At 40.7% G+C, this 21,596-nt stretch overlaps 1 protein-coding gene across 4 annotated transcripts in view; it reads right to left on the bottom strand.

Moving 5' to 3' along the window:
* Window positions 1-21,596, bottom strand: part of LOC131939331 (SUN domain-containing ossification factor) — a 49,243-nt gene continuing 27,647 nt past the window's right edge. For all 4 annotated transcript variants that reach the window (XM_059297567.1, XM_059297566.1, XM_059297569.1 and 1 more), the window contains 12 exons: window positions 20,633-20,731; window positions 20,139-20,202; window positions 17,319-17,395; window positions 11,798-12,036; window positions 9,946-10,341; window positions 8,625-8,813; window positions 7,042-7,187; window positions 6,221-6,332; window positions 5,040-5,144; window positions 4,668-4,917; window positions 3,887-3,951; window positions 1-3,750 (listed from right to left, as the gene is read on the bottom strand). In XM_059297567.1, coding sequence (XP_059153550.1) covers window positions 2,254-3,750; window positions 3,887-3,951; window positions 4,668-4,917; window positions 5,040-5,144; window positions 6,221-6,332; window positions 7,042-7,187; window positions 8,625-8,813; window positions 9,946-10,341; window positions 11,798-12,036; window positions 17,319-17,395; window positions 20,139-20,202; window positions 20,633-20,731 — 3,239 coding nt within the window. In that variant the 3' untranslated portion in view covers window positions 1-2,253. The remainder of the gene's footprint in view (window positions 3,751-3,886; window positions 3,952-4,667; window positions 4,918-5,039; window positions 5,145-6,220; window positions 6,333-7,041; window positions 7,188-8,624; window positions 8,814-9,945; window positions 10,342-11,797; window positions 12,037-17,318; window positions 17,396-20,138; window positions 20,203-20,632; window positions 20,732-21,596) is intronic.

Below are 21,596 nucleotides of genomic sequence, written 5' to 3' on the forward strand. Positions count from 1 at the left end.
TTTGAGATGAAGTTTGAGTTTAATTTTCTTAATGCACAATACTGTTGCTTGGTACCTAGATCACATGGATGTGATCCATACAGAATCACATCATCTCTCACCACCATCTTTGTACACACTTTACATTTACACAATCACAGATAACATCTGCAACATCTGGTCACATGACCAGGTGAGGGATGGACAGATATCTGGCTGATCTGGCTAAGTTACTTCAATAAATGGAACAATACTGGACTAGGATTTCCCGAGAATACAAAGAGCAGCAACTCAATCATTTGATGGCTTGGATTTAATATAGCAGTAGTCTGACCTGTGACCCAGCCCAAACTTTGAATTATCTAATTCAATCTAATGCCAAAGTTTAAAACAATGAGTTATCTAAATCAATCTAATGCCAAAGTTTAAAACAATGAGTTATCTAATGTAATCTAATGCCTTGGGTAAAGTTAAAAATGTGTACCATCTATCCCTTGAATGAGAAATAAATTAATAGAATTATAAAACAGGGTGAGCACTGTCCAGGATACATGAGCTAGAAAACTATTTCAAGGCTACCATTTCATTGCACTGCCAGTGATGTGAATAACTTTCTTTTATTATGCGAGACCTTCCAGGATAAAAATACTATTTGTCTTCATCCATGTCAGTGTATTGTCAGATTACATGAAATTCTCCTTCGAAGAATGACTTTTTTTTACAAATGTTTATACCTAAACCTGTGTTTGAAGAAAAATGAACATGCTGACAAAGAAAAAAAGTGAACACAATATTTGATAAGCATTGAATTGTGAGCTAATGTCTACCTTTGTCTGTTAATAATGGGGAAGAAAAACCTAATTAAAACCCACAGTGCTAGAAGAAATGTAATGTAATTGTGTGGCCCAAGTGATGTCACACACTCCGTGTTGTCAACAAGCAAAACCAAATGGACTGGATGGGTTCAATAAGCAAACAAGCTTGTATATACATCAAGTGTGGCTTTGGTCAGAGCAGAAATACATGTTAAGTCAACAGTTGTCTTGAATTAAAAACTGTATACATGGTATACACATAGAGAACAAGTGGAGCATCTTTCAGTCAAACAAGGCCTTCGGGCATGAGATAATGCTGGATTTGTTTTATAAATGCAAACACGTGGTGAATGTGTTCAAACACATAAATAAATAGCTCTCTTTCAAACCATCATTCATAAAACTTACTTCCCATGCATCATTTATAATACTTGCTCTAAATTCATCATTCATAAAACTTGCTGTCAATGACAATGCATCATACATAAAACTAACTCTCAATCCATCATTCATAAAACTTAATCTCATTGCATCTTTCCCATCAGACAAATGTACAAACACATCAGACAACTATACAGACACACACAAAACCAAATCTTGCACACATCAGACACCTATACATACACACACAACACCAGATCTTGCAAGCATTACATAGGGTCAGCTGTATGTGTCACAGTAATAATGATTAGGCAAACATTTCAACAACAGTAGATAAAAGACTTGTCACAATTCTGGCTCCACACTATTCTTTACGTTGTAAATAGAAAAAAAAAGTCTGGAATCTGTGGAGTTAAAACATAAGCAACAATAGATCTGCTATTGGTCAGTTGGTCAACACAATTGTCCCCTCTATTCAACAATGTAATTATATACTGTCCTACCTCATCTGCCCCCAAAGCTCACTGAGAGGTACTTTCCTAAACAATTTACAATAATTCAATCACAATTAGGAAATAAAATAGCTTAATCACTTAATGTAGATATTTATAGTTTTATTGTAAATAAAGTTAAGAAACAACTTAAATTCCTAGAAAAGTTCATAATAGCAAGTAGACCTGAAGGCATTAAAAATCACCACACAAGAAAAATCAGGTTACTGGCAAACTTTAAATTGTACAATTTTTAATTTAAAAAAATCAAATTAAACCCACTGTGTTGGAGTTCAGTATCAAAATAAGGAGCAAGCAATGGACACACTTTTCTAGCATATTTCTAGTGTTGTTAGGAAACCATAAATATGTTCTACAAGTGGGAAGTTTTGCTCAGATAGATCAGTACAAGTCAATGAATGGGTAGGTTGTACTAGGCTGAGTGACCATCTTAGATTACAACTTGTATTAAGTTTCATTGTCTAGTGGATTCAATAGACTTCTGTGGGTTTTTTTGTTTGTTGTTTCTATTTTTTTTAACAAGGGAGGGGTCTGGGGGCTTCTTATTCACTGCTTGACTTTAAAGGTTACGATTTATTTCCCTTTTTCCCAAGCACCTGATTGCTAGCAATGTCGTTGGCTGAACTGGTCCTACTGGAGGAACCTTTTTTGGTCAACAAGGTGGGGGGCGTTGGCTTTCTGCTCAAGGGAGGCTTGCCGGCCAGATCTGGCTCATCCAGCGAGGACTGTCTACGCTGACTGTCCACACTCTTGCTCTGGACCTCTGTTGGGAAGGAACTTTTGCGCTTGTGTGTTTGGTGAACATTCTTCTTCTGGCCCCCATTGCTGAGGTGGGTAGAGTCTAGGCCAGCAGTCAATCCCTTGGAGGATCCTGTCTGCTGCACATTACAGGCAGCTACAGGCGCAGGATGGCCAACTGACACAGGCTGGCCACTAGACACAGGCTGGCCACTGGACACAGGCTGGCCACTAGACACAGGCTGGCCATCTTTCTTAAGTTTTGTCCTAGAGAGAATCCTGGAGGTGCCAGAATGAGGCTGTGGTCTGGGCGGCGGGGCCATGAAAGACTTCTGGGTACTGCAGTGTTCTATGGGGATAAAGGATGGCAGAATGGAGGAGGACTTAGGACGGGCCAATGCCCCATAGGGCAGGTGTGTCTGGTGCACCAGGGCAGGTGATGGGGGTAGATGGGAGGTGTACCACCAGCTGGCTGGGTAGTGCTCAGCATGGTGTTGACTGGCCAGGTGAGGACAGGCTGACACATCAATGTACGCTGGCTGGACAGCAAGCACTAGGTTGCTGCACCTGGGACAACACTGTGCCTGGCCTGGATCACAGGACACACACTCAGAGCTGCTGCTCTCTTTGGCTGGGGATGCTGGGAACTTGAAGCGGTTTTCCTGCAGATAGTTCTCAGCCAGAAAGTAGTCCTGTCCTGGGTTAGGCCTGAGGTGTGGATCCTCAAAGCTCAGGTGCCTGGTGTTCCTGAGCTCAGGTTTGGACTGAAAGACAGCGCTGGCTCTCCCAAGTTTGTGCTTGTGGTAGGAGGGGAGTTTGAATTCTGGACTCTGACCTGCGCAGATCTGAGTGTCTCCGTTGTGTGGCAGGCTGGGTCCAGCATCCTCAGCACAGACATCAGAGTCACTGTCAGCACCCAAGTCAGAGGAGCTGTACACATTTTCACACGATGACTTGTCTGTCTTCTGTGGCCCCGCCCTGTGGAGCTCTCCTGTGTTCTGTGGCCCCGCCCTGTGGAGCTCTCCTGTGTTCTGTGGCCCCGTCCTGTGGAGCTCTCCTGTGTTCTGTGGCCCCGCCCTGTGGAGCTCTCCTGTGTTGTGTGGCCCCGCCCTGTGGAGCTCTCCTGTCTTGGATGTTAAAGCAGCTGTAGCTCTAGCCTGACCACCGCTGGACTCCATCCCATCACTCACACCAAATAAAACCCCTGCGGCAGACACAAAACTGGACGCTGGCTCAGCTGTTGGACACTTGACTCCTGTAGACAGTACTGGCTTTGTTGGATCCACTTCATGCTTCAACTTTTTCCTTTTCTTTTTTTTACTGATCTGTAGGGCAGGAAACAAACTCCATTGTTACTGACAGAAGATTATTAGAGGTAACAAGGTCCCCCTCCCTCTATAGATCAGAGATGTATTATAATCAAATTCTGCAAGCAGCAAGGCATGCATGAAAAATTTTTACCTGGGGTAAGTCAGATAGTAATAGACTAGTTTTGTCGGAGCTAACATCAACTTTTGAACTACAAGCTGAAAACAAAAGAAAATATTTCACAAACTGTTTTTAAAAAATTAAGTCTTAATAGATCACTATTGGACAACTTATATGTTAGTACAGATTCTATAATCTAAGTGTATTTGTAGTCAATTGATGACACTTTCAGGTAACTTTGTACCATCATACATCACTCATACACCACTCACCAAAGTTTGTATCACCTCTTCAGTTTGTATCACCACTCACCAAAATTTGTGTCACCACTCACCAAAGTTTGTCTCACCACTCACCTAGGTTTGTCTCACCACTCACCTAAGTTTGTCTCACCACTCACCAAAGTTTGTATCACCACTCACCTAAATTTGTCTCACCACTCACCAAAGTTTGTCTCACCACTCACCAAAGTTTGTATCACCACTCACCAAAGTTTGTTTCACCACTCACCAAAGTTTGTCTCACCACTCACCTAGGTTTGTCTCACCACTCACCAAAGTTTGTCTCACCACTCACCAAAGTTTGTGTCACCACTCACCTAAGTTTGTCTCACCACTCACCTAGGTTTGTCTCACCACTCACCAAAGTTTGTCTCACCACTCACCAAAGTTTGTGTCACCACTCACCTAAGTTTGTCTCACCACTCACCTAGGTTTGTCTCACCACTCACCAAAGTTTGTGTCACCACTCACCTAAGTTTGTCTCACCACTCACCAAAGTTTCTATCACCACTTTGGTTTGTATCACCACTCACCTAGGTTTGTATCACTACTCTGTCTTTTCATGGCCTTCTGTTGGCCAGTGTCCTGCTGGACGCCCACATCAGACTTCCTCCTCTTGCGTGTGGAGGTCTCCAGGACGGGCTGTTTGGGCATGGTGTCCAGGAGAAACTGGTGGTCACTGTAGGAGAGCCCATGCTTGCTGCGGCCACGGTAGCTGCTGATGACCAGCCAGACAAAGAGCACAGCTTGCAGGAAGGCCAGGAGGAACTGACCATCATAAAGCTGAGGGAACAAGGAAAGGAACATCAACATTTTAAAGCTAGGCAGAGAAGAAACTGGTCTAATTATTACAAATGACAAACTTATAAGAGGCAAAGATTGTCAGCCTGTGTAGGTGGGCCTACCTTCTTGGCCATGGCATCCATCTGTAGCTGTAGATCATCTAAATACTCTGTCAAGTTGAGCACCTTTTGTTCCAGTAGATCCACATGGGCTTCATGTCGCAGCTCCTTCAAAGATTACACACAACACATTACACACAACACATAACACACAACACATTACACACAATATATTGCACACAACACATTACACTCAACACATTACACACAACACATTGCACACAACGCATAACACAACACATCGCACACAACACACCGCACACAACACATCACACACAACACATTACACACTACACATTGCACACAACACATCGCACACAACACACCGCACACATTACACACTACACATTGCACACAACACATTACACACTACACATTACACACTACAAATTGCACACAACACATTACACACTACACACAACACATTGCACACTACACATTGCACACAACACATTACACACAACACATTACACACTACACATTGCACACAACACATTACACACTACAAATTGCACACAACACATTACACACAACACATTGCACACTACACATTGCACACAACACATTGCACACAACACATAACACACTACACACAACACATTGCACACAACACATTGCAAACAACACACTACACACAACACATTACACACTGCACACAACACATTGCACACAACACATTGCACACAACACATTACACACAACACATTGCACACAACACATTACACACAACACATTACACACAACACATTACGCACAACACAAAACACATTACACACAACACTCATCTACATCATATATGTAGGGCCTACACCCTTTTTCGTTTTTCAAGAATTGTTGTGTAAAATAATCCTAACCTTTTTTATTAAGATAAATATTGTTGTATAAAGGAATCCTAACCCTTCTGTTTAAGATAAATATTTTTGTATAAAGGAATCCTATCCTTTTTGTTTAAGATAAATATTGTTGTATAAAGGAATCCTAACCTTTCTGTTTAAGATAAATATTTTTGTATAAAGGAATCCTAACCTTTCTGTTTAAGATAAATATTGTTGTATAAAGGAATCCTAACCCTTCTGTTTAAGATAAATATTGTTGTATAAAGGAATCCTAACCTTTCTGTTTAAGATAAATATTGTTGTATAAAGGAATCCTTCTGTTTAAGATAAATATTGTTGTATCCTAACCTTTTCCTCTGCCTGGCTAATGTAGACATTTAGCCTCTTCTCCGTCTTGTTGAGCAGTTTCATCATCTCTTCATTTTGTTGTTTGAAGGCTCGACTCAGTTCTTCTAGATACCTGGCAATTAATCCAGTCACAGTGGGCTTACATCTGACAGTCACAGTGGGCTTACAAACATCTGACAGTCACAGTGGGCTTACAAACATCTGACAGTCACAGTGGGCTTACATCTGACAGTCACAGTAGGCTTACAAACATCTGACAGTCACAGTGGGCTTACATCTGACAGTCACAGTAGGCTTACAAACATCTGACAGTCACAGTGGGCTTACAAACATCTGATAGTCAAAGTGGGCTTACAAACATCTGAGAGTCAAACACAGTGGGCTTACAAACATCTGACAGTCACAGTGGGCTTACAAACATCTGACATTCACAGTGGGCTTACAAACATCTGACAGTCAAAGTGGGCTTACAAACATATGACAGTCAAAGTGGGCTTACAAACATCTGAGAGTCACACACAGTGGGCTTACAAACATCTGAGAGTCAAACACAGTGGGCTTACAAACATCTGTGAGTCACACACAGTGGGCTTACAAACATCTGACAGTCAAAGTCGGCTTACAAACATCTGACAGTCATACAAAGAGGGCTTACAAACATCTGACAGTCATACAAAGTGGGCTTACAAACAATGAATCAACAGAACAAACTGAATGGTAAGTAGCAAAAGAAAATGTCAACTATGTTAGAACTGAAACTGAAAGATAAAAAAATTCTCATCAGAAAGCTGGATAGTTTGAGCTGCTCAACTTGTCCTTACTTTTTAGTCATGGAAACATTCTGCTCCAAGGCTAGTATCCTGTTGTTGAGTTTCATCATTGTGATGTCCCTCTTGCCTGGTGTGGGCATCCCAACTTTCAACAGGTCCATTGGCTTCAGAGATCTCACAGTAGAATCATTCTCAGCCTGACAAGGTCAAGGGTATCACTCTATTTAACTGAACCTTTGTTAGCTACACTCTAATTAATTGAACCTTAGCTACACACTCTAATTAACTTCACCTCAGTTAGCTAGGGTTAGGGTTAGAACAGTTGTTACAATTCAGATAGAACTTTTTTTTAAACAGTGGCTGAGTTGAGTGCTGACCACACTATCCTCAAATGATTTGATACATTCAAGTTTCACACCTTGTAATATATAGCCACATATTGCCACAAGTCGTATGAGACCAGGGGTCGGCGTGGTCCAGTCGGTAAAGCTCATGGTTGCTAAACCGAAAAGTCTCGCGTTTGATCCCTCGGGCAGATGAGGCTCGTTAGCTGGGGACAGCCACTCTTCTAGGAGAGACAACTCCAAAATCAAACAACTACTGCCGTGTAGTTTTTTCTTGGTTGGACAAAGGCTATGGAAGCAAATCCAAAAAGAAAAGCAGGCTGAAATCGGAGTCAATGGCCTTAATGGCGCATAACCAGTTGACACGTAATCCTTAATTGTGATGGAAGCATGGTCGAGTCGGCAAAGCTCATGGTTGATAAATTCGAAAAAAAAAAGTCTCGAGTTCAAACCCTCTGGCAGATAATGCTCGATCCCTCCCAACACGAAAAATTAAGAACGAAGAAGATGAGACCACTATTACCCAAGAATTTTGCTTTTTGTGGTACCTGTTGCCTGTGACCCAGTCGTAAATACAAGTATGATGAAACATTTTATAAGGGTTTAATCAACATGTTTCTAATGCTGAATGTTTAGACATGATGTAACCATGATGTTAGGGAGCTGGTGTACCACCCTGTGTACCACCCTGTGTAATAGTCAGCTAGAGCACATCTTGGCCACTGTCCAGGTGTGAGGGGTCATACCACCACTGGACACCCTGGTTCAACTTAGTCATTGATTTCAGAAGTTCTTGTGTCCCTAGTGTACGGCACTCTCTAAAATGAATGTAGGTGCCATAACATGAGAGGCTGTAACCACTCTAAGGTGACTCACCTGAAGCCTCCTCTGGTCCAATGTAGGTGCCATAACATGAGAGGCTGTAACCACTGTAAGGTGACTCACCTGAAGCCTCCTCTGGTCCAATGTAGGTGCCATAACGTGAGAGGCTGTAACCACCGTAAGGTGACTCACCTGAAGCCTCCTCTGGTCCAATGTAGGTGCCATAACATGAGAGGCTGTAACCACTCTAAGGTGACTCACCTGAAGCCTCCTCTGGTCCAATGTAGGTGCCATAACGTGAGAGGCTGTAACCACTGTAAGGTGACTCACCTGAAGCCTCCTCTGGTCCAATGTAGGTGCCATAACGTGAGAGGCTGTAACCACTGTAAGGTGACTCACCTGAAGCCTCCTCTGGTCCAATGTAGGTGCCATAACGTGAGAGGCTGTAACCACTCTAAGGTGACTCACCTGAAGCCTCCTCTGGTCCAATGTTCCTTGGGGCAGGTCCTCATCACCCTGACCAGGTTCATCCTCCCTAGTTGGCTGGACACTACCAGGAAGCTGACCACTCCGGTCCATAACAGTTGGAGTTTCAAACAAATCTTCACCCAAGCCTTCCTGAGAATAGTCTGATCCCATAGTGGGGGAGGGGGACACCTGAAAGGTAACAGTAATACCATGACAACAATGGCTAGCAAAGGTAACAGTAATACCATGACAACAATGGCTAGCAAAGGTAACAGTAATACCATGACAACCACGGCTAGCAAAGGTAACAGTAAAAACATGACAACCACAGCTAGCAAAGGTAACAATAATAGCATGACAACAATGGCTAGCAAAGGTAACAGTAATACAATGACAACAATGGCTAGCAAAGGTAACAATAATTGCATGACAACCACGGCTAGCAAAGGTAACAGTAATACCATGACAACAATGGCTAGCAAAGGTAACAATAATTGCATGACAACCACGGCTAGCAAAGGTAACAGTAAAAACATGACAACCACAGCTAGCAAAGGTAACAGTAATACCATGACAACAATGGCTAGCAAAGGTAACAGTAATACCATGACAACCACGGCTAGCAAAGGTAACAGTAAAAACATGACAACCACAGCTAGCAAAGGTAACAATAATAGCATGACAACAATGGCTAGCAAAGGTAACAGTAATACAATGACAACAATGGCTAGCAAAGGTAACAATAATTGCATGACAACCACGGCTAGCAAAGGTAACAGTAATACCATGACAACAATGGCTAGCAAAGGTAACAATAATTGCATGACAACCACGGCTAGCAAAGGTAACAGTAATACAATGACAACAATGGCTAGCAAAGGTAACAATAATTGCATGACAACCACGGCTAGCAAAGGTAACAGTAATACCATGACAACAATGGCTAGCAAAGGTAACAATAATTGCATGACAACCACGGCTAGCAAAGGTAACAGTAATACCATGACAACAATGGCTAGCAAAGGTAACAATAATTGCATGACAACCACGGCTAGCAAAGGTAACAGTAAAAACATGACAACCACAGCTAGCAAAGGTAACAGTAATACCATGACAACAATGGCTAGCAAAGGTAACAATAATAGCATGACAACCACGGCTAGCAAAGGCAACAGTAACACCATGACAACAATGGCTAGCAAAGGTAACAATAATAGCATGACAACCACGGCTAGCAAAGGTAACAGAAACAAAACGAACTATTCAATTGAGTTGATAGTTGAGATAGGAAGAAATAAAGTTGAAAAGATCCAAGAGTTACCTTTAAAAAAATGGTTTCAGCCAAGTCTGTAGCCCCCTGCTCCACCACCTGGGACTGCTGGATGTGAAGGCCAGGGGTCAGCACTGACACCGCATCGTTCTCCAGCCCTGACTGGCTGGACACAGAGCTGGGCTCCAGCAGCTCAGACCTGGTCACTGACACACCAGCAGACGTGAAGCCTGCGGACTGGGACGAGTCCACCTCAACCTGGGGGGGTGACAGCTCAGTGTCTAGCGTGGCAGGGTCAGGCTGAGAGGGTGGAACACTGCTGTCATCACTCCTCTTCTCTACAGCAGACTCTGGACTCATGCTCGTCACCAGTGGGGTGCTGCCAGTGTCTACTTGACCCACATTCTCCTGGACACTAGCCTCTGTAGCTCTGGCACTGTCCTGGTTCTAAGACAACAACACATTTATTATAATAAAATTTATATCAACATTCTATTGTACAACACAAGGGTAGACTGTTCTGATGGACAAAATCTATATCTACATTCTATTGTACAAGGGTAGACTGTTCTTATGGACAAAATCTAGATCAACATTCTATTGTACAAGGGTAGACTGTTCTTATGGACAAAATCTATATCTACATTCTATTGTACAAGGGTAGACTGTTCTTATGGACAAAATCTAGATCAACATTCTATTGTATAAGGGTAGACTGTTCTTATGGACAAAATCTAGATCAACATTCTATTGTATAAGGGTAGACTGTTCTTATGGACAAAATCTAGATCAACATTCTATTGTATAAGGGTAGACTGTTCTGATGGACAAAATCTATATCTACATTCTATTGTACAAGGGTAGACTGTTCTTATGGACAAAATCTAGATCAACATTCTATTGTACAAGGGTAGACTGTTCTTATGGACAAAATCTAGATCAACATTCTATTGTATAAGGGTAGACTGTTCTGATGGACAAAATCTATATCTACATTCTATTGTACAAGGGTAGACTGTTCTTATGGACAAAATCTAGATCAACATTCTATTGTACAAGGGTAGACTGTTCTGATGGACAAAATCTAGATCAACATTCTATTGTATAAGGGTAGACTGTTCTTATGGACAAAATCTAGATCAACATTCTATTGTATAAGGGTAGACTGTTCTTATGGACAAAATCTAGATCAACATTCTATTGTATAAGGGTAGACTGTTCTGATGGACAAAATCTATATCTACATTCTATTGTATAAGGGTAGACTGTTCTTATGGACAAAATCTAGATCAACATTCTATTGTACAAGGGTAGACTGTTCTTATGGACAAAATCTAGATCAACATTCTATTGTACAAGGGTAGACTGTTCTTATGGACAAAATCTATATCTACATTCTATTGTACAAGGGTAGACTGTTCTTATGGACAAAATCTATATCTACATTCTATTGTACAAGGGTAGACTGTCCTGATAAACAAAATCTATATCTACATTCTATTGTACAAGGGTAGACTGTCCTGATAAACAAAATCTATATCAACATTCTATTGTACAAGGGTAGACTGTTCTGATGGACAAAATCTATATCAACATTCTATTGTACAAGGGTAGACTGTTCTGATGGACAAAATCTATATCAACATTCTATTGTACAACACCAGGGTACACTGTCCTGATAAACAAAATCTATATCTACATTCTATTGTACAAGGGTAGACTGTCCTGATAAACAAAATCTATATCTACATTCTATTGTACAAGGGTAGACTGTCCTGATGGACAAAATCTATATCAACATTCTATTGTACAAGGGTAGACTGTCCTGATGGACAAAATCTATATCAACATTCTATTGTTTTTTGTATAGATGAATAGAATAAAAGTGTGTCCATATACTGACCAGTGTCCAAACTTTCTGTGCGCCAGTGCTGCAGGTGGGTGGGTAGCTGATGCGAGACATGAGCAGCACATAGGTGCTCCAGGGGCTGTGGACACACACAAGGGGGGAGTGCAGCAGGTGACCCCCCTCTCCTTCCTGCTCCAGCTTGATGACCACTGGTAGCTCTGTGCTGTCCACTGGGAGCTGGTCAGTCTCACCAAGTTTGGTGATGATGGGCATTTCTTCAACTACTTTAGACACTAGGAAAACATGAAAGAGTTCTGGTTATCAACTGAACTTGATGAATAGAGCTGACAATGCTTATTTATGTGAAACATGAATTGAAACTTATCCCAATAGGGCTTGTAAGTCTCAGTCTCTCTCACTTAAAATCTTGTTAACTCATCCCAATAGGGCTTGTAAGTCTCAGTCTCTCTCACTTAAAATCTTGTTAACTCATCCCAATAGGGCTTGTAAGTCCCAGTCTCTCTCACTTAAAATCTTGTTAACTCATCCCAATAGGGCTTGTAAGTCTCAGTCTCTCTCACTTAAAATCTTGTTAACTCATCCCAATAGGGCTTGTAAGTCTCAGTCTCTCTCACTTAAAATCTTGTTAACTCATCCCAATAGGGCTTGTAAGTCTCAGTCTCTCTCACTTAAAATCTTGTTAACTCATCCCAATAGCATTGTGGAGCCAGCTGGATGACCTGGACTTTGCTGACGACCTGGCCCTCCTTTCTCACACACAACAGCAAATGCAGGATAAAACCAACAGGGTTGCAAATTTTTCTACAAGCCTGGGTCTGAACATCCACAGAGGGAAAAGTAAAGTTCTCAAAGTCAATACATCAAACAACAACCCTATAACACTGGCAGAAGAAGCCCTAGAAGAAGTGGATAGATTCACCTACCTTGGAAGTATTGTTGATAAGCAGGGTGGGACAGAAGCAGACATAAAAATAAGGACGGGTAAGGCAAGAGCAGTCTTCAACCAACTAAAAAATGTTTGGGGTTCGGGAGATTTAACCCTTAGAATAAAAATCCGGATCTTCAACACACTAGTAAAACCTGTTTTACTCTATGGAGCCGAGACATGGAGAATAACTGCTATAAATAAGAAGAAAATACAATCATTTATAAACGCATGTCTCAGAAAGATCCTGCGAATTCGCTGGCCTAAAACCATCAGAAATGATGTTCTATGGCAACGGACAAATCAACTGCCAGTGGAAGTAGAGATCCTCCAGAGAAAATGGAAATGGATTGGCCACACACTCAGGAAGCCTGTATCCAGCATAACAAGACAGGCCCTCACCTGGAATCCACAAGGCAGGAGGAAGAGAGGCAGACCAAGAAAGACCTGGAGACGTGACCTGGAAGAAGACACCAAGAAGATTGGATACACCTGGGAACAGTTGGAGAGACTAGCCCTGGACAGAGACGTCTGGAAAGCTCTTGTCAGCGGCCTATGTCCCAGTAGGGACGACAGGCAAACATGACATGACATGACATCCCAATAGGGCTTGTAAGTCTCAGTCTCTCTCACTTAAAATCTTGTTAACTCATCCCAATAGGGCTTGTAAGTCTCAGTCTCTCTCACTTAAAATCTTGTTAACTCATCCCAATAGGGCTTGTAAGTCTCAGTCTCTCTCACTTAAAATCTTGTTAACTCATCCCAATAGGGCTTGTAAGTCTCAGTCTCTCTCACTTAAAATCTTGTTAACTCATCCCAATAGGGCTTGTAAGTCCCAGTCTCTCTCACTTAAAATCTTGTTAACTCATCCCAATAGGGCTTGTAAGTCCCAGTCTCTCTCACTTAAAATCTTGTTAACTCATCCCAATAGGGCTTGTAAGTCCCAGTCTCTCTCACTTAAAATCTTGTTAACTCATCCCAATAGGGCTTGTAAGTCTCAGTCTCTCTCACTTAAAATCTTGTTAACTCATCCCAATAGGGCTTGTAAGTCTCAGTCTCTCTCACTTAAAATCTTGTTAACTCATCCCAATAGGGCTTGTAAGTCTCAGTCTCTCTCACTTAAAATCTTGTTAACTCATCCCAATAGGGCTTGTAAGTCCCAGTCTCTCTCACTTAAAATCTTGTTAACTCATCCCAATAGGGCTTGTAAGTCTCAGTCTCTCTCACTTAAAATCTTGTTAACTCATCCCAATAGGGCTTGTAAGTCTCAGTCTCTCTCACTTAAAATCTTGTTAACTCATCCCAATAGGGCTTGTAAGTCCCAGTCTCTCTCACTTAAAATCTTGTTAACTCATCCCAATAGGACTTGTAAGTCTCAGTCTCTCTCACTTAAAATCTTGTTAACTCATCCCAATAGGGCTTGTAAGTCCCAGTCTCTCTCACTTAAAATCTTGTTAACTCATCCCAATAGGGCTTGTAAGTCTCAGTCTCTCTCACTTAAAATCTTGTTAACTCATCCCAATAGGGCTTGTAAGTCCCAGTCTCTCTCACTTAAAATCTTGTTAACTCATCCCAATAGGACTTGTAAGTCTCAGTCTCTCTCACTTAAAATCTTGTTAACTCATCCCAATAGGGCTTGTAAGTCCCAGTCTCTCTCACTTAAAATCTTGTTAACTCATCCCAATAGGGCTTGTAAGTCCCAGTCTCTCTCACTTAAAATCTTGTTAACTCATCCCAATAGGGCTTGTAAGTCCCAGTCTCTCTCACTTAAAATCTTGTTAACTCATCCCAATAGGGCTTGTAAGTCTCAGTCTCTCTCACTTAAAATCTTGTTAACTCATCCCAATAGGGCTTGTAAGTCCCAGTCTCTCTCACTTAAAATCTTGTTAACTCATCCCAATAGGGCTTGTAAGTCTCAGTCTCTCTCACTTAAAATCTTGTTAACTCATCCCAATAGGGCTTGTAAGTCCCAGTCTCTCTCACTTAAAATCTTGTTAACTCATCCCAATAGGGCTTGTAAGTCCCAGTCTCTCTCACTTAAAATCTTGTTAACTCATCCCAATAGGGCTTGTAAGTCTCAGTCTCTCTCACTTAAAATCTTGTTAACTCATCCCAATAGGACTTGTAAGTCCCAGTCTCTCTCACTTAAAATCTTGTTAACTCATCCCAATAGGGCTTGTAAGTCTCAGTCTCTCTCACTTAAAATCTTGTTAACTCATCCCAATAGGGCTTGTAAGTCTCAGTCTCTCTCACTTAAAATCTTGTTAACTCATCCCAATAGGGCTTGTAAGTCTCAGTCTCTCTCACTTAAAATCTTGTTAACTCATCCCAATAGGGCTTGTAAGTCTCAGTCTCTCTCACTTAAAATCTTGTTAACTCATCCCAATAGGGCTTGTAAGTCCCAGTCTCTCTCACTTAAAATCTTGTTAACTCATCCCAATAGGGCTTGTAAGTCTCAGTCTCTCTCACTTAAAATCTTGTTAACTCATCCCAATAGGGCTTGTAAGTCCCAGTCTCTCTCACTTAAAATCTTGTTAACTCATCCCAATAGGGCTTGTAAGTCTCAGTCTCTCTCACTTAAAATCTTGTTAACTCATCCCAATAGGGCTTGTAAGTCTCAGTCTCTCTCACTTAAAATCTTGTTAACTCATCCCAATAGGGCTTGTAAGTCCCAGTCTCTCTCACTTAAAATCTTGTTAACTCATCCCAATAGGGCTTGTAAGTCTCAGTCTCTCTCACTTAAAATCTTGTTAACTCATCCCAATAGGGCTTGTAAGTCCCAGTCTCTCTCACTTAAAATCTTGTTAACTCATCCCAATAGGGCTTGTAAGTCCCAGTCTCTCTCACTTAAAATCTTGTTAACTCATCCCAATAGGGCTTGTAAGTCTCAGTCTCTCTCACTTAAAATCTTGTTAACTCATCCCAATAGGGCTTGTAAGTCCCAGTCTCTCTCACTTAAAATCTTGTTAACTCATCCCAATAGGGCTTGTAAGTCCCAGTCTCTCTCACTTAAAATCTTGTTAACTCATCCCAATAGGACTTGTAAGTCTCAGTCTCTCTCACTTAAAATCTTGTTAACTCATCCCAATAGGGCTTGTAAGTCCCAGTCTCTCTCACTTAAAATCTTATTAGCCAGGGAGAGTTATCAAGTTTACAACTAAATTAAAAAAAAACATGATGGCTATTGGTTTCTAAACTTCTATCAAGATTTTAAAATACCCAAAATGCAACAATTATAAATACTTTTTTTTTACTAATAATAGAATCAATTTAAGTACAGGTAAGCCTAATCTAATAACAATATATTAATATTTTAACAACATTTAGGAAAACTTTTACGGATTTGAAAAAATAGTAAGAAACTGTATGCTTTTTTTTAAAGTTCACTTTTTATAGCAGGCAATAATTTTCTCTAGGCTAGCCTACATCTTGTATTCTATCATTATTATTGTTTACGATTTTAAATGACTTAATAGCGGAAATAACTTTTATATTATTTTTTTAGAGATTTTATCAAATTATTCATATTTGGTTTTAAAAATAATAGCTGGGAAGTATAAAAATGTGAAGTTGGTGAACTACTTACAAGTCCTACTAGAGTGGTGCCAGTATCTAAGCACTTTAAACCACTAAGTCTGCTCAAATTACCTACTCTAATGGATTGATAGCACACTGAGACAATCTCTTGATAGCTAGTTACATGGCTTGACAAAATACTTGTCACTTGATAGCTAGTTACATGGCTTGACAAAATACTTGTCACTTGATAGCTAGTTACATGACTTGACAAAATACTTGTCACTTGATAGCTAGTTACATGGCTTGACAAAATACTTGTCACTTGATAGCTAGTTACATGGCTTGACAAAATACTTGTCACTTGATAGCTAGTTACATGGCTTGACAAAATACTTGTCACTTGATAGCTAGTTACATGGCTTGACAAAATACTTGTCACTTGATAGCTAGTTACATGGCTTGACAAAATACTTGTCACTTGATAGCTAGTTACATGGCTTGACAAAATACTTGTCACTTGATAGCTAGTTACATGGCTTGACAAAATACTTGTCACTTGATAGCTAGTTATATGACTTGATAAAATACTTGTCACTTGAAAGCTAGTTACATGGCTTGACAAAATACTTGTCACTTGATAGCTAGTTACATGACTTGACAAAATACTTGTCACTTGATAGCTAGTTACATGGCTTGACAAAATACTTGTCACTTGATAGCTAGTTACATGGCTTGACAAAATACTTGTCACTTGATAGCTAGTTACATGGCTTGACAAAATACTTGTCACTTGATAGCTAGTTACATGGCTTGACAAAATACTTGTCACTTGATAGCTAGTTACATGGCTTGACAAAATACTTGTCACTTGATAGCTAGTTATATGACTTGACAAAATACTTGTCACTTGATAGCTAGTTACATGGCTTGACAAAATACTTGTCACTTGATAGCTAGTTACATGACTTGACAAAATACTTGTCACTTGATAGCTAGTTACATGGCTTGACAAAATACTTGTCACTTGATAGCTAGTTACATGGCTTGACAAAATACTTGTTAGCTGTGCCCTTAGGATTTTGTAAAAACACAAGTAAACATCAGACTCACCTGATGGAGGAGTTACCACCCCTGCACTTGGTACAGCCACACCTGGGGTAGAAGATTCACTCCCTTGGCGAACATCACTGAAGGTCAAATAAATAAATAAACATCACTGGAGGTCAAATAAATAAATAAACATCACTGTAGGTCAAATAAATAAACAAACATCACTGTAGGTCAAATAAATAAACATCACTGTAGGTCAAATAAATAAATATTATTGTAGGTCAAATAAATAAATAAACATCACTGTAGATCAAATAAACAGGTAAAAAAAAGATGAACACTGATTTGATAAATTGAACCACCAACGAAAGTGTTGTCACCTTTCTGTCTGTATACATTACAAAGGTGTCACCTACCTGTCTGTATACATTACAAAGGTGTCACCTACCTGTCTGTATACATTATAAAGGTGTCACCTACCTGTCTGTATACATTATAAAGGTGTCACCTACCTGTCTGTATACATTATAAAGGTGTCACCTACCTGTCTGTATACATTACAAAGGTGTCACCTACCTGTCTGTATACACTATAAAGGTGTCACCTACCTGTCTGTATACATTACAAAGGTGTCACCTACCTGTCTGTATACATTACAAAGGTGTCACCTACCTGTCTGTATACATTACAAAGGTGTCACCTACCTGTCTGTATACATTACAAAGGTGTCACCTACCTGTCTGTATACATTACAAAGGTGTCACCTACCTGTCTGTATACATTACAAAGGTGTCACCTACCTGTGTGTATACATTACAAAGGTGTCACCTACCTGTCTGTATACATTACAAAGGTGTCACCTACCTGTCTGTATACATTACAAAGGTGTCACCTACCTGTCTGTATACATTACAAAGGTGTCACCTACCTGTCTGTATACATTACAAAGGTGTCACCTACCTGTCTGTATACATTACAAAGGTGTCACCTACCTGTCTGTATACATTACAAAGGTGTCACCTACCTGTCTGTATACATTACAAAGGTGTCACCTACCTGTCTGTATACATTACAAAGGTGTCACCTACCTGTCTGTATACATTACAAAGGTGTCACCTACCTGTCTGTATACATTACAAAGTTGTCACCTACCTGTCTGTATACATTACAAAGGTGTCACCTACCTGTCTGTATACATTACAAAGGTGTCACCTACCTGTCTGTATACATTACAAAGGTCTCACCTACCTGTCTGTATACATTACAAAGGTCTCACCTACCTGTCTGTATACATTATAAAGGTGTCACCTACCTGTCTGTAGACATTACAAAGGTGTCACCTACCTGTCTGTAGACATTATAAAGGTGTCACCTACCTGTCTGTATACATTACAAAGGTCTCACCTACCTGTCTGTATACATTACAAAGGTGTCACCTACCTGTCTGTATACATTACAAAGGTGTCACCTACCTGTCTGTATACATTACAAAGGTGTCACCTACCTGTCTGTAGACATTATAAAGGTGTCACCTACCTGTCTGTATACATTACAAAGGTGTCACCTACCTGTCTGTATACATTACAAAGGTGTCACCTACCTGTCTGTATACATCACAAAGGTGTCACCTACCTGTCTGTATACATCACAAAGGTGTCACCTACCTGTCTGTATACATTACAAAGGTGTCACCTACCTGTCTGTATACATTACAAAGGTGTCACCTACCTGTCTGTATACATTACAAAGGTCTCACCTACCTGTGTGTATACATTACAAAGGTGTCACCTACCTGTCTGTATACATTACAAAGGTCTCACCTACCTGTCTGTATACATTACAAAGGTCTCACCTACCTGTCTGTATACATTACAAAGGTGTCACCTACCTGTCTGTATACATTACAAAGGTCTCACCTACCTGTGTGTATACATTACAAAGGTGTCACCTACCTGTCTGTATACATTACAAAGGTCTCACCTACCTGTCTGTATACATTACAAAGGTCTCACCTACCTGTCTGTATACATTACAAAGGTCTCACCTACCTGTCTGTATACATTACAAAGGTCTCACCTACCTGTCTGTATACATTACAAAGGTGTCACCTACCTGTCTGTATACATTACAAAGGTCTCACCTACCTGTCTGTATACATTATAAAGGTCTCACCTACCTGTCTGTATACATTACAAAGGTCTCACCTACCTGTCTGTATACATTACAAAGGTCTCACCTACCTGTCTGTATACATTACAAAGGTGTCACCTACCTGTCTGTATACATTACAAAGGTGTCACCTACCTGTCTGTATACATTACAAAGGTGTCACCTACCTGTCTGTATACATTACAAAGGTGTCACCTACCTGTCTGTATACATTACAAAGGTGTCACCTACCTGTCTGTATACATTACAAAGGTGTCACCTACCTGTCTGTATACATTACAAAGGTCTCACCTACCTGTCTGTATACATTACAAAGGTCTCACCTACCTGTCTGTATACATTACAAAGGTGTCACCTACCTGTCTGTATACATTACAAAGGTGTCACCTACCTGTCTGTATACATTACAAAGGTGTCACCTACCTGTCTGTATACATTACAAAGGTGTCACCTACCTGTCTGTATACATTACAAAGGTGTCACCTACCTGTCTGTATACATTACAAAGGTGTCACCTACCTGTCTGTATACATTACAAAGGTGTCACCTACCTGTCTGTATACATTACAAAGGTGTCACCTACCTGTCTGTATACATTACAAAGGTGTCACCTACCTGTCTGTATACATTACAAAGGTGTCACCTACCTGTCTGTATACATTACAAAGGTGTCACCTACCTGTCTGTATACATTACAAAGGTGTCACCTACCTGTCTATGCAGGGCTTTGCTTCCTCCTTTATAGGTTTCTCCTCAGCAGGCTCTGTACTGTTAGCTGGAGAGAGATGAACACCACGATGATTGTGATTGTGTGATGTATGACCCCCCTGTTGTACCAAACATGCAATGATTGTGATTGTGTGATGTATGACAGTGTTGTCCCAAACATGCAATGATTGTGATTGTGTGATGTATGACATTTGTTGTACCAAACCCACAATGATTATGATTGTGTGATGTATGATATGTGTTGTAACAAACCCACAATGATTGTGATTGTGTGATGTATGACATTTGTTGTACCAAACCCACAATGATTGTGTTTGTGTGATGTATGACATTTGTTGTACCAAACATGCAATGATTGTGAGTTGTATGACCCCCCCCATTGTTGAACCAAACACAATGATTGTGATTGTGTGATGAATGACAATTTGTTGTACCAAACCCACAATGACTGTGTTTATTGGATGTATCTGACTCACCCAAGGGGACATGACTCTCTTGGTTGCCTTCACCTGGCTCAGTCTGACCCTCCTGATCACCTTTGTACAGAACTTTCTTCACTAGCTTGACAACAGTCTCTGGAAAAATGCAGGTGATAAAAGCTTCATCAGAGGATACACTTGTAAACTTCTGACCAGTGGTAGGTGGACAGCTACCACCATTTATAGGCCAGTGGTAGATGGACAGTTCCAACATTTATAGTCCAGTGGTAGATGGACAGCTACCACCATTTATAGACCAGTGGTAGATGGACAGCTCTCACCATTTATAGACCAGTGGTAGATGGACAGCTACCACCATTTATAGACCAGTGGTAGATGGACAGCTCCCACCATTTATAGACCAGTGGTAGATGGACAGCTACCACCATTTATAGACCAGTGGTAGATGGACAGCTCCCACCATTTATAGACCAGTGGTAGATGGACAGCTACCACCATTTATAGACCAGTGGTAGATGGACAGCTACCACCATTTATAGACCAGTGGTAGATGGACATCTTCCACCATTTATAGACCAGTGGTACATGGACAGCTACCACCATTTATAGACCAGTGGTAGATGGACAGCTACCACCATTTATAGACCAGTGGTAGATGGACAGCTACCACCATTTATAGACCAGTGGTAGATGGACAGCTACCACCATTTATAGACCAGTGGTGGAGAGAGATTATAACTGTCATTGGTCAAGAGGTGATTAACTAGATGAATGTTTACCTTTAGCAACTGTCATTGGTCAAGAGGTGATTAACTAGATGAATGTTTACCTTTAGCAACTGTCATTGGTCAAGAGGTGATTAACTAGATGAATGTTTACCTTTAGCAACTGTCAATGGTCAAGAGGTGATTAACTAGATGAATGTTTACCTTTAGCAACTGTCAATGGTCAAGAGGTGATTAACTAGATGAATGTTTGCCTTTAGCAACTGTCAATGGTC

The sequence above is a fragment of the Physella acuta genome, unplaced genomic scaffold (genome assembly GCF_028476545.2).
Source record: "Physella acuta isolate Inbredline_101_S28 unplaced genomic scaffold, ASM2847654v3 ptg000275l, whole genome shotgun sequence".
In the NCBI taxonomy this organism is placed as follows: Eukaryota; Metazoa; Mollusca; class Gastropoda; family Physidae; genus Physella; species Physella acuta.